This window comes from Curcuma longa, unplaced genomic scaffold (genome assembly GCF_044706935.1).
Source record: "Curcuma longa cultivar G26 ecotype Majalengka, Jawa Barat unplaced genomic scaffold, ITB_CL_G26_1.1 contig_25968, whole genome shotgun sequence".
Classification (NCBI taxonomy): Eukaryota; Viridiplantae; Streptophyta; class Magnoliopsida; order Zingiberales; family Zingiberaceae; genus Curcuma; species Curcuma longa.
The window spans coordinates 95-12545 of record NW_027432944.1 but is presented as its reverse complement, the minus strand read 5'-3'; the positions used below and the strand labels follow the sequence as shown (position 1 = coordinate 12545).

General features: G+C 36.5%; 2 protein-coding genes across 2 annotated transcripts; both read left to right on the top strand.

Annotated features, from left to right (window-relative positions):
- Positions 1–510: 510 nt before the first annotated feature.
- Positions 511–10201, top strand: LOC141818780 (protein EMBRYO SAC DEVELOPMENT ARREST 30-like). Its single transcript, XM_074706226.1, has 11 exons — positions 511–745; positions 2999–3174; positions 3349–3436; positions 3883–3950; positions 4167–4255; positions 4335–4578; positions 5055–5167; positions 5415–5505; positions 5615–5743; positions 6564–7117; positions 9328–10201. Exons 2-11 carry the CDS (start codon positions 3022–3024, stop codon positions 9776–9778), a joined length of 1980 nt encoding a protein of 659 aa, XP_074562327.1. The 5' UTR covers positions 511–745; positions 2999–3021; the 3' UTR covers positions 9779–10201.
- An 897-nt stretch (positions 10202–11098) lies between these two features.
- Positions 11099–11764, top strand: LOC141818775 (uncharacterized). Its single transcript, XM_074706220.1, has one exon. It carries the CDS (start codon positions 11151–11153, stop codon positions 11625–11627), a length of 477 nt encoding a protein of 158 aa, XP_074562321.1. The 5' UTR covers positions 11099–11150; the 3' UTR covers positions 11628–11764.
- Positions 11765–12451: the final 687 nt, after the last annotated feature.

The following is a 12451-nucleotide window of genomic DNA, read 5'->3' as shown; positions in this document are numbered from 1 at the left end:
ATATTGATTTTGATTTAAAGTGATTTAAAATTTTCTAAATTTATAAGTTAATTTTGGATGAAATTTTAAATGTTTAATAATTTCCAAAAGGAGTTCAAAGAATTCATTAGTAATGTTGGTTAGTAAATATTATTATTCTAAATTTTATAATAAATTTATGATAAATTTTATCGAGCTTTTATAAATTTAAAAATTTATTTTTATATTAAAGAAGTTTATATTAATTTTAATTTGAAAGAGAGGTATTTCAAAAATATAATATATAATTTAGATATTATGAAAATTGAATATATAATTTAGATAATATCGAAACTACCTACACGATTAAGTAAAACGACTTAAATAAATTTTTTTCCATGGTTTAAAAAGGTAAACTAGATAGTTTGATTGACAATATTGTGAAGATAAATTTAAAAAATTAGAAAATATTTTGGTATCAACTGAACTCAGTGTGTTTTAAAAAATCTTGTAAAAGTCGAGGGCGATTTGAAAATTCCCTAATTAAGAAAGGTAGCTCCATTGACGATTCCCGTTCCCCTTCGTCTCTGATCTTCTCTTCGAACCCCTCACTCCATCTTCCCGGCATCACTAGGGTTCTCCGCTGTCCCTTCGCCTCGGCATTTGACGGAGATCGGAGCAAATTCTGCTGTGACGATTCAATTCTTGTTCCCGGGACGGTGGTGACGCCGATTCCGGTTCTGTTCGGAGATCTCAGCTCCTGGGAGACAATAAAGGCTTCGCCGAGGTTATCTTTTGACTGCTTTCTAGTTTCCAGATTCATTTTTTTGGTTTTTTTCCTTTCCCTCGTTTCTCGTTCCTTTCGCCCACCGTCTTCGTGTATCAGTATTAGAACTTAGACGGATCGGTTGAGAATAAAGAATCCGGACGCACTATGCTTTATGAAAGGAAGAATCTTAACGCCATGCTGTGCGGAAAGCACTGTGGCTTTTTCTGTTTGGTGAAGTTTCTGGCTCGTGTAGATCTCACATTGTATGATGGCGATCATGGGAAGCGAGTTTAGTGCTAATTTAGAGTTAACCTGAGGCTCATCAACGCATTATACTATGCTTTAGAAAGGAAGAATTTTAACACCTCACTGTGCTGAAATCACTATCGCTTATTCTGTTTAGTGAAGCTTCCGTCCATGTAGATCTCACATTGTATGATGTTTATCACGGGAAGTGAGTTTAGTGTTTATTTAGAGTTAGCCTGAGGCTCATCAATGCATTGAACTTCCTGAATTGTGATCTTCTCGATGTCTTTTGTTGCGTTTCTTTGTGATTGTTTGAGTAACCTTTGATTTGTTCTCTAAGTTCACAATCTTATTATCTACTACATTTTAATAATCTCATATTCATAGGTTCGGGGAAAGTATGTTGTTACTGCCATTTATTACGATCTCACATGGAATAGGTCTCCATGGAATCTAGATAGACTTTATAAGATAGATGTGAAGCAAGCCTTAAGGGATCAATCTTCAAGGTATAAATCAAACCAGATGTTAATAAACAAATTAAGTCATTAGAGTAGGTCAAATTAGGAGTTCATAAAAGAAGAGCAATTGCACACTATAATGGCATCAAAGTTGTAATAAAATTTTTTCCCATCTCATGTGTTGGGCTCTCTCTCTCTGATGCTGTTATTCTCTCCGACATTGCTCCACTATTGTCCCATTGCCTATCCTTGACTCTTCCTTTTCTCTTAGTTAAATTTCTTTTCCCCTGTAAATGGTGTCTCTTAGAGGTAAAAAGAGGGTCTTGCTACCAACTCTAAGCTAGACACGAATATGTCTCATTGTGAACTCGATCTCTCGCACATGCCTATAACAAATTTGTATCAAAGCTGACTATGGGTGACACCGTCCTACAACACTTGCTTGATGCATTTAAGTAGATAACTAATGAATTGGCAAAAATCAACATGGATCTCTTCAAAGGTAGCCCTCTCTATTTTGTGCCATAGAGGAGCTCCAAGAAGGGATAACTTACGAGTTCTTGTCTCTCCAAGTGCTTCAGTTGTATGGGGATTACCACTAGGTGTCATACCATCTTTTATCATCTTGAGAGTTGCTTGAATGGTTTCTAATGAATTGGAAAAAATCAACATGGATCTCTTCAAAGCTCGCAATGGTCCCCCACTCTATCATTTGCACCATCGAGAGGAGCTCCAAGAAGGAATAACTTATGAGATTGTGTCTCTCTGAGTGCTTTAGTTGTATGGGATTACGGCTAGGTGTCCTACCATCTTCTATCGTCTTGAGAGTTGCTTGATGGGGCTCTTTTGCTTTTTCTAGCGACGTCCATTGCGTATAGCTTTTCTTCCTCCTCTTTTTCACATGGTTAATCAGTGCTGATTTTTGCCAACTCATCAACTGTCTGCTTGATGCATCAAGCAAGTGTTGCAGTATGTCATCGCCTAACCTGATTTTGATATCAATTTGTTATAGGCATCTGTGAGAGATCGAGTCCACATGCAAGATGTGCCCAGGTCTGCTTTATTAGAGTTGGTTGTGAGATCCTTCTTTTTCCCTCGAGGAGTCACCTTCTACAGGCTGGACCTGTTGAACCAAGAGAGAAGGGAAGACAATGGTGAGATAGTGGAACGTCAGAGAGAAATAAAGCGTCACAGAGATGGTAAGGTGGTGGAACAATGTTTGAGACAAATAAAGCATCCTAGAGAGAAAAAGCACAGGAGGGCAAGAGAATTGTATTATTTCTCTGATGTCATTATAATGTGCAAGGACTCTCCGTTTTGTAGACTCTTCATTCAATGATTTGCCATTTGATTTATTCTCCCAAGAGTAATCCCTTGGAGGATTGTTCCACATCTATCTTATTGACCATATCTCGATCTCATGGAGACTTATTCCATGTAGGATTGTAACACATATTTTTGATAAGAGTAGAGTTATTGTGTTGTTTGCTATTTCATCAAATATTTAGTACTTCTATTCAATCATCCTTGGCACTTGTTCTGACAATATGTTGTCATTTGACAGTATGATGCGAGCCATGATTTAAGATGTTATACAAGAGCAAGATCAAGTTGGCTGCGCTAGTGGGGATCACATTTTCTGTATTTTCTTTGCTTGTGCATCTCTTTGTTGCCAATTACACAGTGGGGGGATTTAGACAGTACAAGTTACAAGATGACTATCCATATCCATTGGGACATGTATGCCATTGTACATCTGTACTCATCTGCATGTTTTCCTTATGCTGTTGTTTCTAATAATGATGTAAATTGAGGACTTTTCTTGGGCAGCCCAATTTTAAACTCATTCTCCACCTTAAGATTTGCCAATGCATTTTCAATTACAGTAGTTTAATTGTACTGATATTCTTACAGAAACCTCGGCCTCGAAGGTTATGGGGTCCCGTGGCTTCTTTGGAGGTCTTGCATTCATATGCCAAGCCGAGAAGTTCATACCCCCATGGTATTCGTGTTATTTTGGTTTTCATTTGATAACAACATATTTCTCATGTGCCTTTATATCAAATTGTCACTGGATGATCATTATTTCACTTAATTGATAGGCACAAGTCAGAAACAGTAGGTTTTGTAAATTTTTTTGTGTGTGTATTATAATGCTGGTAAAATAGGCAAAGCAAGCATCAGTGTAATAGTTAGGAAAGCATCATTTTTAATTGATATATCTTGGGGCAACTAGTTTATTGCTAAGAAGATTCATTGACGTCCATTCTTCTAGCTGTACTTTTGCATCTCTGAACAGGATTAGGGTACTTGTATGACTGAAAAATTCTACCTTCTAAACTTGCTAGGATGAATTTTTTTAAATCCAAAGTTTTTGGGTTCTTTTTTACTTCACTAGTCTTTCTTTTTTTAATTTTCTCCCATTTTTAAGTTGTTACTATATTACAGTTCCAAATCAGCAGAATGGTTTCATATATGCAAAGATCTTTGGTGGATTTGAGAAGATAAGATCTTCGGTATGTCAGACTTTCCCCTAAAGTCTACACGTTTCCAAAATTAGATGTATTTCTTTATCATGAAACATTGCTTAGTAATCTTCGAGACTTTTATCTTTCCATTATTGTGTGGGCGTATATTCAATCTAACTTCATGGCTGTTTTGGTTTCTTGTTGACAAATCGAGCTTGCCAGTATTTTATAATTAGCAGTACTCATAAAATATTATTTTTGCAGATCTGTGACCTGGCTGCTATTGCAAAGCTCTTAAATGCAACACTTGTCCTTCCAGAGATCCAACAAAGTGTCCGATCGAAAGGCATCAGGTCTACCTGAGATGCTTTTGTTTACGCTTATTGTCAATGCTTTACATTCTTATTCTGATAATCAGTTTTTGCATACCAGTCCAAGATTTAAGAGTTTTTCTTATCTTTACGACGAGGAGCAGTTCATATCAGCACTTTCAGAGGATGTTGTCATTGTCAAAACTTTACCAGCAGACTTGAAGGAGGCTAGGAAAAAGGCGAAATTTCCTTCAGTATCACCCAAACCCTCAGCTTCCCCAAACTTTTATATCAGAGATGTGTTGCCTGAATTTAAAAAATCTAAGGTTATTAGAATATTAATTTCTGATGGAGGATGCCTTCAGGTATGATACAATGGTCCATTTAAGCTGTTAAACTTAAAACCTTTTCTTTTGACCTAAATATGGTTTTTTTTAAGTAGAAATAAATTTGAAAATAATATGCCCTTTGGATAGTAGTCTCTTAAATAGGAGCATTGTCTTCTTCGAGAACTAGCATATGAAAGTTATGTTAGATCTAGTGAATAGTGACAGTGCTTAAGACATCACGTGCACAGTAATTTCTTTGAAATATTATAGTGTTCAATCGATAAGATTTTGTAACCATTCCAATCTTTGAATGCTTCTCGTAGATCATCACAGACTGTTATTGGTTGTAGCATATTACTCTGATGAAAAGACTTTATATCTTGCAACAATGCAATTTAATACGTATATTGCCCAGTCATCTATGAAACTGATATTGCCTTTTTAGTCCAATGTTTTGGTGTTTATGTGAAATCCTGAATATTTTCACTTCTTATCCATTCTCCCTTCTCTAGGCAATCCTTCCGTCAAGCATGGATGAATATCAGCGACTTAGATGCAGAGTTGCTTTCCATGCTCTTCAATTCCGATCAGAAATTCGGGCACTTGGTAACAGGATAGTAGAGAGGTATCACTTTAGCTAAATCCTGATGCGCATTAAATAGTTGAACATTTATTCTTAATAAAATTTTGTTGATGTGCATAAGAATCTACTGGACTTCAATATGCTTGAGCTTATAAGATAATGCCTATTCTTCATCAAAAATTTTGAAGTGGATTTGTTTTTTTCTGAACATTTTACAGTTTGAAATGCCAAACTGTTAGTATTGGAGTGCATTTAAATACAGTTGATATGAAATTGAATTCAATTGCAGGTTACGAGCAACTGGCAGTCCTTATCTATCTTATCACCCAGGACTTATGAGGGATGTTCTAGCATTTCATGGTTGTGCTGAACTTTTCCAGGTTTGGATTAGTGATATAGTAAATTTTGTTATTCTGTTTTCAGGTCTCATTCACCATTTAACTAATTCTCTGTTGTTTAACATGCTGCATTTTAACACTCTTTGGCCAGGATGTTCATACTGAACTTATCCAGTATACCAGGAAGCAGCTGATAAATCAAGGAGTGATTGCTGATGATCTTGTTGCTGATTCATTTGCTCGAAAACAAAATGGTTCATGTCCTCTCATGCCTGAAGAGGTAACTGTACTCAATCATGCGAAGTAATATGGTTTTGTGTAAGCAATGCTGGAGCAGGGGTTAGAAAACATATTTCATTTTGAAAGTGTTTTGAGAAGTACTCTATGGTTCTCTACCTCCATAGAAAAAGTTCAAGGTCATCTTTAGCATGCCTACTTAAGTTTCATTGCCTTTATGCCAATGGTCAACAGTTTAATGTTTCTACATTAATAAATCATAGCCGACCCAGGTCTTCCAGCTTCCCAAAGAAGACTTACTATGTTGTTGTTCACATATTGGTTTACATTTCTGCTCACTTATGAAATTTAAATTTCGCACTCAATTGCCTTAAAAAACAAATTCTTCTAAGAATATTTCAAAGTGCAATAGCTAGAGAATGTAAGAGGTTCTCTCAGAAAGTATAATAACTGCAAGTTGTTTCCTCTCTATCTCCATCTCTCACATGCATGCACACACATAAATACATGCACAAATTGCACATCTTATATTGGACTATCATGAACTGCTATTACTAGACTTTATCCAAGTGGTACAATTTTGGATATTCCTTTAGCGAGGTAAAAAAATTTACAATCTACTAGTCAGTCGTATATATAAGGCACTTAATAAAAAAATAAAAATTTCCAACCCTACTAATATCTTATATTGACTTTCTTACTCTAGGTTGGTTTCAATGAAGATACTAAGTTTTACTTTGAACTATGAATAACTCTACTATATCTAGATGTTGTTTTGTTTAATTTCTATAATATTCTGTCTACCTGTGAGTGATGATTTCTTTTATATTTCTGCATTTTAATTTTAGGTTGATTTTCTGCAGGTTGGATTTATTCTTCGTGCAATGGGTTATCCTGCAAATACTATAATCTACTTGGCTGGTTCTGAGACATTTGGAGGGCAGAGGATTTTAGTTCCTCTGCGAGCTATGTATATGAACTTAGTAGATCGTACTTTCTTGTGTAGTAAGAAAGAGTTGTCAAGCTTGATTGGTCCTGAATATCCTCTCCCTTCAAATATTCCTCAGCCTCCTTTTGTGAAGAGTGAAAAACAACTTATTGAGGAGTGGAAAAAGGCTGGGCCCTGGCCACGACCTCTCCCTCCACCTCCTGCAAGGCCCTTTTATCAGCATGAAAAGGAGGGTTGGTATGGTTGGGTTGCAGAGACTGATACAGAGCCTGATCCTTTACCTATGGATTTGAGGAACCAAGCACACAGGTTAATCTGGGATGCTCTTGATTATTATGTTTCTGTTGAAGCCGATGCATTTTTTCCTGGGTTTAACAATGATGGTAGTGGTTGGCCTGATTTTTCAAGTTTAGTAATGGGTCACCGAGTATACCAAACAGCATCTGGAGTAACCTATCGTCCTAATAGGTAATTTCTTTGATACTGATTTGTTACTTGTATGAATTGGAAAACAATCTTTCTGAGCATTTGGCATATGTTAGGTTTTCCAAAAAATGGTGCATTTGTTTTTATTTATCATTTGAGTTTTTTGCACCAATCCTAATGTTAATTTTTGAAATTTAGTTTATCTATGTCTGGAAGATCTACTATAGTTGAGAAATATATAAGAGGTATTGTCATGGCTTATTGACTTAGGAAAAATTTACAATAGAGTTCCTAAACAGTTATTGTGATGAAAATTTGAGAAGGAAAAATAATTAGTAATTTTACCGTTGTGACAAGGGCATCATCAGCAAAAGGTGGAATCCGCCACTTCAACGACCCCACACAGTCGGCCCCACGATCATCTGTGAGGAGGTAAATCGAGAAGCTGCAGTTGGCCATGACGGAGGAGGGCATTGCCTCGGCTTTGTCGAGATTCGACCCTTGCCCACTTCAGCAACGCTGTTCCGTCGTAACCAACTCAACTATAGTTAAGAAATATATAAGAGGGATTGTCATGGCTTATTGACTTAGGAAAAATTTACAATAGAGTTCCTAAACAGTTATTGTGATGAAAATTTGAGAAGGAAAAATAATTAGTAATTTTACCGTTGTGATAAAGGACATGCATGATAGTTTAGTATTGTTGTGAAGCTCTTATTCATTTCTTTATTTTGCATTACTACTAATGAACTTTTTAGTAGGACGGAGGTTCAAAGTTCACATGAGTTTTACTCTTTAAGATCCTTCCATTTAAGTTGTTTACTTTTAAAAATAAAACTGCACCGTTGAGATATTAATTAAATTTAAATTTAGAGAAACTAATTACAAAAATATATTAAAAAAACATCTTGATTAACAAATATCAGCCAAGACTTCATTAGTAGAATTCGTCACACAATAAAGCATGCCTAGTTTTGCGAAGTATATTTCTGCCATGCAAACCATATTACTGTGATAATTAATGAGATTGTGAATAAAATAAACACCAACCTTCAATGTGGAGAGGATTTTTTTAAATAATATAGTTTTTAGAGTATGTAGAACTAATATTGAATATATGTAGGTTTAGTATTGAAAAGAAGTGAAGGAATAGTTTATATTTGATAGATAGGAAGTCTATTCAAGAGTAGTTAAATTTTTTGAAAGGAATTTTTGGAATCTTGCATAATTGTGTTTCTATTATGCAGATATAAAAGTTCATGAAACTACTGAAATTGACAATACATTATGAGCTAGACAGTGAGCATTGAACGGTTAGGAAATATGTACCAGAAGATAGTGTGGCAGTGAAGAAAATGATAAGTTAGATGTGTGGAATTATTATAAAAAAAATAAAAATATTATTTGAAAAATTAATTGTTAGATGATAAAACAGTGCTTGCGATATAGAATTGCACAGATTAACAAGGCTTGATGTGTTGTAATCCTAGACAATATCCCTATGACTTAATGGATGAATCTAGCATCTGGTATCCAATGACCATAATTTTCAGCAGAAATTACTTTGATATATCAAGGGCAGCAGGAATTTTCTTTTCCCCTGTAGCAGCATTTTATTTATGCACAAGTTACATGAAGAAAGAATCCCACAATTTGGACATCTACACTGATATTATATGGAACAGAAAAGATTAAACTAGTTTGGTATGCTGCAGAAGTTACTTTGGTATTTAAAGAGCTGCAAGGATTCTCCTTCCTTTGCAGCATCACTATTGTTTATGGCCAAGCTACTTGAGGAAAGAATTCCACGGATTTGGGATTCCATGCATTCTGATATGGTTCAAATTCCATTCCAAATAGTGATTATTATTATTTTTTTACAAAAACTTTTAAATTAGTGCGTAATTGAACTGATATGAAGATTACCATCTTTGGAAACATTATAAATGCTAGAACACCCTTTCTCTTTCCCTTCCCTCCTGACTCATTTTCAGATCTGTGCCCCTAAATCTGAACAGGTAAAAGGTTGGCAGTGATTTTTTCCCCAAAAAAACGTAAAACTGATGGATGCTTTATTCTGTACATGCTAGGGAACCACTTGATTGATTCCTCGATATTAATGGTTGTCTGGTACTGCTTGCAGCTGTACTATGGAGATGTGCAAATTCTCTCTATAGAAATTTTATATTTAAAAGACTTGGAACTGCATTTGTTTCTGTATGATGAACATAATGAAGTTTTGCTTTCACCAGACAAATACTTGCTGAGTGGCTCAGCTCTGTACGTGATAATCTATATCATCCACCGCATAATTGGACAGCATTGGTGCGGGATCATCTTAACAGGAGCTTGGGTGTGAATGGATTCATTGCAGAGTTTGAATCATCAAAATCTGTGTCTTTTCTTTCACACCCTTTCCCAGAATGTTTTTGTAGAACTTCCAAATCTTCTGTTATCCCTGACCATGCCATGAGCAACAATCTCAAGTCGCAATACATAAGTGAGGATGAATGCCCTGAATGGATGGTTCGCGGCCTAGCAATGGCCTTCTCTAATGCTCCTGCAGCCAAAGATGACGACATCGAGGAGGATGAGTTTCAAGAAGATGATGAGGCAGTGGCGGAGGCTGAATCTGATACTGGGAACAAAAGTGATGTGAGTAGATCCATCGAGCAAGACGAAGAGATGGATCCAGATGATTAAGTTCTAAATGGTACGTAGAGGTTGAAAATATTCAATTTTGATGTTGCCTTTCATCAGGAGGCTTGGAACACATGTCCAGGTGGTAATGGTCTAACCAGACTTGCAGCTAATGAGTTTGCCATGATTCTTTTTGTCTACTGCAAGCAATCTTGATGAGCGCAAGTGCTTAGCTCCAACGATATAGTTGCGCGGCTCCTGCTGTGTCTTCTTATACAGTCTCAGTATGAAAATTAACAACCCCAGAGCATTCTTTTTCCTGCCCTTCTCTTGAATCTTTGTTCCAAGTTGATTTTGTATATTTTGATTTGTATTTGTTTAGGATACAAATTAGCTCGGGAAGAAGTAAATTTTCTTAACTTCGTACAAGCTTCTCAGCTATTGACTTGCTAATTTTTTTGGACCTAAATTTTCGTGGTGGTTTTGTTTCAGCCAGGCAATAAATACGCCTTGCTAGGACTTTGCGTGTTTCTTTACTTAACCGAATGGGATGCGTGCGTGAAATGTGATAAAATCTTGTTTCACTTTCTGAACACAGATATGCTTTTACACTTATCTTTTAACTGAATGGGATTTTTTTTTTTACATTTTTATTTTTTTTAGGAAAAGTGTTTATAAATCGTGTTTCAGATTTATTTATTAAATAAATTAAGAGAAAAGATAGATTAATCGGATGAAATTTGAACTTTTATCTGTGCATTGTTTCATGGTCCCTCAGCTCCCAATTTCTGCATAGATTTTCAAAGTTTGAGAGCTTCAATTTGTTTTAAAAGTTAGATTTGTTAGATGAAAGTTGAAGTTAAGATAATGTTATTTTTCGTAGTGGTCAACTGTATTTTTTTTCATTTATTTTCATATAAATGATCATGGATAGTGTAAAACTGTTGAATGGCAGATTTTACTTTTTTTTTTTATTGAAGAGAGCTCCATTTCTTTCTACTAGTCGTCACTATTTACACTCAAATAAACCAAATGCTTTTATTAAAAAGAGGTTGTAGTTGTGCTAACAAACTTGAATACATCAATGGAACACAAGATGAGAGATACCAACAAAATAGTTTTGTTAGACAAGTCCAAACTTCTGTAGTACAACTGTAGTAGTTGACAGGACCACTGAAAGCCAAGACGGAGAGAATGAAGTAAATGATCAGTTTATTTTTTTTAAAAAAAAAAGATACATGTTTTCTACGATCAGATTTTTTTTCAGAGAAAAATGTCAAAAGGAATTTATAAAAAAAAAATTCACGCTAAATAAATAAGTGCAGGAAAATTCTTATTTTATAGATCGCCGTGTCTTGATTTCTTTCGTCCTCAATCCTCACGGTTCACGCCACGTCGTTGTATAACTCTTTTCCACCGCCGGGTAGAGCCGCGTATGGAGACCTCCTCCTCCGTCGCTGACGCCTTCTCGATCACCAACGCTTATGGCCTCTCCGTCTCCGCCAAGGCGGTCGCCCGCTACTCCCTCTCCCTCTCCGCGCTCGACTCCGTCGCTCCGCCCGCCGTAGTCCGAACCGACATATTTCGCCATGCCTCCGCCCCGGCCGCCCTCGCCCGCCGCAGCATGCGCCGAATCCGGCGGAGGACTCACACGGAGGGCGGTGGCGTGGACGACGGCTTCTTCGGGGACGGCGACGATGGGCCTTTCGGTGGTGGAGGAGACGGAGGAAGAGGTTGGAATTCTGGAGATTCCGGCCCTGGCTGGGACGAATCGGGCGATTCGTCCTTGTCGGATCCGGCGTTCGATTTTATTTATGAGGTTGTATGCTGGATCGCCCTGTCCAACTGCGCCCACTTTGCTTTTAAGAGGATGGGTCGGCTTCTGGCGCCGAGGGGGCCGTCGGTGTGCTGATCGAATTGTTCTCGGATAATGCAACCTCACGGATTAAGGTCTCCTCCTCTTTGGATGCATATAATTTGTGTATAGACTCTTCTTTTCATCCGTTCATGTGAAAAGATGATTGTGCTGGTACAGTTTATTTAATTTATTTTAACTACATCATTAACTGCAATTGAGTACATTGCCCCATTTTTATACAAGTTTCTTGTTTGAGAAGGTCGATGACTAGTTGATGATACACACACCCCTCCCACACACACACACAAAAGAAACGATGAATACACTTTGAAGCATAATTGCTAGTAATTGGGATTCATATATCTTGACAAGGCATCATAACGTCAAACTGTTGTTAAACAACTGAAGTTCCTTGTTTCTCACGTTGTATAATCATGTACAACCTATGGGTTTCATATCTTGCCTTATCATTGTATGACAAAACAGAATGTTCTTCAAAGATAATTATATAAGTATTTTGTTGCAATTACTGCATTGTAGATGCATCTAACTTTTTCTTGTTCTTGCACATGTATGAATACCATTCATCGGAGAACTATGTTCTCGTAGGAGTGCTTTAGTACTAATGATGTAAGGTTGTAATGTCAGATTTGGTTTCAGCTTCATTAGAATTCAATTGAAAATGGGAATTTTTGGACAAAGTTGGAAAACTAGCTCGTTTAGATGCAAGAGTTTATAGTTACTTTCTACCAAGAATAGGCTAGTTAGGTAGCATGTTAGGTTAATGGTCATTGTGTTTTTATGTGTTTATGAACATAATACCATGTTTGAACTACAAAGTTTCCACTACATTTATAAAATAGCAAATGCATGGAGTC

Coding starts and splice junctions, on each gene's coding strand:
- LOC141818780 (XM_074706226.1), top strand. CDS start 3,022: ATGTTATACAAGAGCAAGATCAAGTTGGCTGCGCTAGTGGGGATCACA. Junction 3,951..4,166: donor TTGAGAAGATAAGATCTTCG/GTATGTCAGACT, acceptor TTATTTTTGCAG/ATCTGTGACCTGGCTGCTAT. Junction 4,579..5,054: donor CTGATGGAGGATGCCTTCAG/GTATGATACAAT, acceptor TCCCTTCTCTAG/GCAATCCTTCCGTCAAGCAT.
- LOC141818775 (XM_074706220.1), top strand. CDS start 11,151: ATGGAGACCTCCTCCTCCGTCGCTGACGCCTTCTCGATCACCAACGCT.